Consider the following 2,644-nt stretch of genomic DNA (forward strand, 5'->3'; position numbering starts at 1 on the left):
ACTAATGCAAACAATTGTCTTTTGCTAGATTACATTATATTTTGGGGAACCACAACTCTCGAGTTCCAGCTGCAAACTCTTTCAGTAATTAGCTAGTTAGTTAGCTTATTTAAGACGCCCTATATCTAAATTGTGTAAATAAGCTTGGCTGCCATCTGGTTATCAGATTGTATCATTTGCGCGCTGTAAACACGAACGGTGCCGCTTCATCCTCCTCCTGTTGCTCTAGCAGTGTCGTCCGGATCGTAGTCCGGTGCTCTTGGGCCTCCACGTCGTCATAGTCCACTGAGGAGGAGCGTAGCAGCTGGAACTGTGAGTTGGAATCGGACCTGGTGATGATCAGCGAGGCTGGCCGGGGTCCTTAAATACAACATTAAGTAGATTATTTTGGAAAAAATTTATACTTTATCGATTGATCGATCTTTACCTGCTGGCGGCTTTGCGGTTAGTCGCACTTTGCTTCCTGCTCCTTCGGAGATATATTCAACATTCGTTGCTGACTTGGCATTATTGTTGTTGTTGTTGTTGTTGTTATGATTACTGCTCGATGTTTGTTGAATCGATACCCGCTTGTCGCCCTTGACACTCCCCTGCTGCTTCAGTATAGCATTGCGACCCGAAGGCTGCGCCTGCTGCTGCTGCTGCTGCTGATGCGTGTACATGGCCGAGGCTGAGGTAAGCAATGCAGTCGTCATTGCTGGCCCACAACCAGTGGGTGTGTCATGCTCTAAAAGATCATACGGATAGGGTAAGGTACGGATGGTTTATCAGGGTAATAGGGAACCACTACCACACGCTGTGGCAGCTGCAGAGCCACCCAATGGGTTCACCAGCACACCAACAAATAGTTCTTATTTTTAACATCGAACATCAAACTGAACAAAGAGGTTAAAAGGGCGATAAATAAACAAACACACAGTTACGGAGAGAATGGGTAAAGCTGAATAAAATGCAAGTGGTAGAGAGTTGTTCATAAGATTATCATTTATTTGATTGATACTTTCTTCTTGGGTGGGGAAGGGGTGTCTCTGTGGGGGGTAGGCTTAGTTAGGGTTAGTTGTTAGATGTTCATGTTTTATGTTAGACTGGAGTTCTTGCCATGTGTGGTGTGTGGTGTGTGGTGTGTGGTGTGTGGGTGGAGGGTTGGTTGTTCACAATTTTAAATGTCTTGTGGCCAATAATTAATCAAACTAAACTAATCGTCTTTCGAATATAACAATTGGAATGAATTAGTAATCGTCGCACAACTCAAATTTTAGTACTTTAGATAGATATAGATAGATAATACGATAATACTGTCCAGATCGAAGCCAAGCCAAAATAAAAGTAAATCAAACAAGGCATAAAAGAATGATCCAGATGATATATGGTTTGGTTTTTGGTTTGGTCTGCTTTGGTCACTTACAGGATTCATTGACAATTGGTCCAATTTTAAAATGGACGCAATGTGTTTTTTAGTCAACGCATGCTGCCGTAACTCGCACAACTTGGCCCGAATTGTTGCCTTACAAAGGCAGCAGTACGCTTCTGTGGGGTCAGGTCAGTTGGTACTTTGTGTAGTCACTCCTTAAATTCGTCAACATTTAACCACAAATCGCGGAAATTTTGCTTATAACACACTTTCGGCATTGTTTATGTGCAAGCAGGTAGTGTGCCCGAAACTTATCAACGCAAAATTGCATTATATACCGAAATACGAACAACAAATATGAGTTTTGTCCGATTTCTCGATAAAAATGATAAAAATTAAAATAAGCTAAAATGGCAGCACTGGTTTACAGGTACGCGCTTTATGGACAACTTTTTTGGACAACAAAACAACTTAGCCAATAGTTAGCATTAAGTGATAGAATTGTCAGAATACATTTTACTCGAATTACGCCAGAGTTTTTAAAATTCGTTTATTTATGCCAATATTTGTTAGCCACCTTGTCTAGTTCAGACTCCTTGTATATTCGTATACTTTTCATATTGTTTTCCAGTATTTTTTAAAACGCGGTCTGTATAGAATTCCTGATCCGTTTGCCATCAATGTTTTCACAGTTTTTCACACTGCTTCCACGGGCATTATATGAAAAAACACTGTCAAACAATTTTCAAAACCTAAACATTTTCTCCTGTGTCATGTTACATAAAAATGTAGTTAATATGTAGTACTTCTGTAGATTGCGTGTAGTTGTCATGTACAAAAATTAATTATTAGGAATTCTTTTAGCTTAAACCTTATTTTATAAGGAACGCAATAAAGATAATAACTTAAAATTAGCCAATCTTGTAATGATTCATTAATCGAATAAAATTATGTGGGCAGGGCTGAAGGTTCTATCTAGCTAATAATATTCAACGGAATATCAAAATCGAGGAATATGGTCTCCAATCCTTGACGGAGAACCATTAACCTATTGTAGACCAAGGTTGTATTTTAATATTCCACCGAAAATATTGAAAATTGAATTATTTTAGCGCAGTTCAGCTGAAAAATATCGGGGTGTTATTTTGTAGCTCAGAGGAATCATATCAGTAATATTTTCCGCCATTTACCTTGAGTCGTTGAACTGTTTAAAAAGAGGGGACTTAAGAGGGCTAAGTTCGTTTTTTCATCGGTATATTTACGACTTTTAAAATGAGACGGTATATTTTGGTA

The 2,644-nt window shown here is 39.0% G+C and overlaps 1 protein-coding gene across 1 annotated transcript; it reads right to left on the bottom strand.

Moving 5' to 3' along the window:
• Window positions 1–14: 14 nt before the first annotated feature.
• Window positions 15–1,660, bottom strand: LOC117188440 (myb-like protein AA). The gene is made up of 3 exons (XM_033392323.1): window positions 1,406–1,660; window positions 428–727; window positions 15–360 (listed from the first exon to the last, which is right to left on the bottom strand). Exons 2-3 carry the CDS (start codon window positions 693–695, stop codon window positions 173–175), a joined length of 456 nt encoding a protein of 151 aa, XP_033248214.1. The 5' UTR covers window positions 696–727; window positions 1,406–1,660; the 3' UTR covers window positions 15–172.
• Window positions 1,661–2,644: the final 984 nt, after the last annotated feature.

This window comes from Drosophila miranda, chromosome 3, assembly GCF_003369915.1.
Source record: "Drosophila miranda strain MSH22 chromosome 3, D.miranda_PacBio2.1, whole genome shotgun sequence".
NCBI lineage: Eukaryota > Metazoa > Arthropoda > Insecta > Diptera > Drosophilidae > Drosophila > Drosophila miranda.

Bases quoted from the DNA above. Each gene is read 5' to 3' on its own strand.
- LOC117188440 (XM_033392323.1), bottom strand. From the start codon at position 695: ATGACGACTGCATTGCTTACCTCAGCCTCGGCCATGTACACGCATCAG. The intron at 361-427 runs GTAAAGATCGAT...GTTGTATTTAAG, and splicing joins AACCGCAAAGCCGCCAGCAG to GACCCCGGCCAGCCTCGCTG.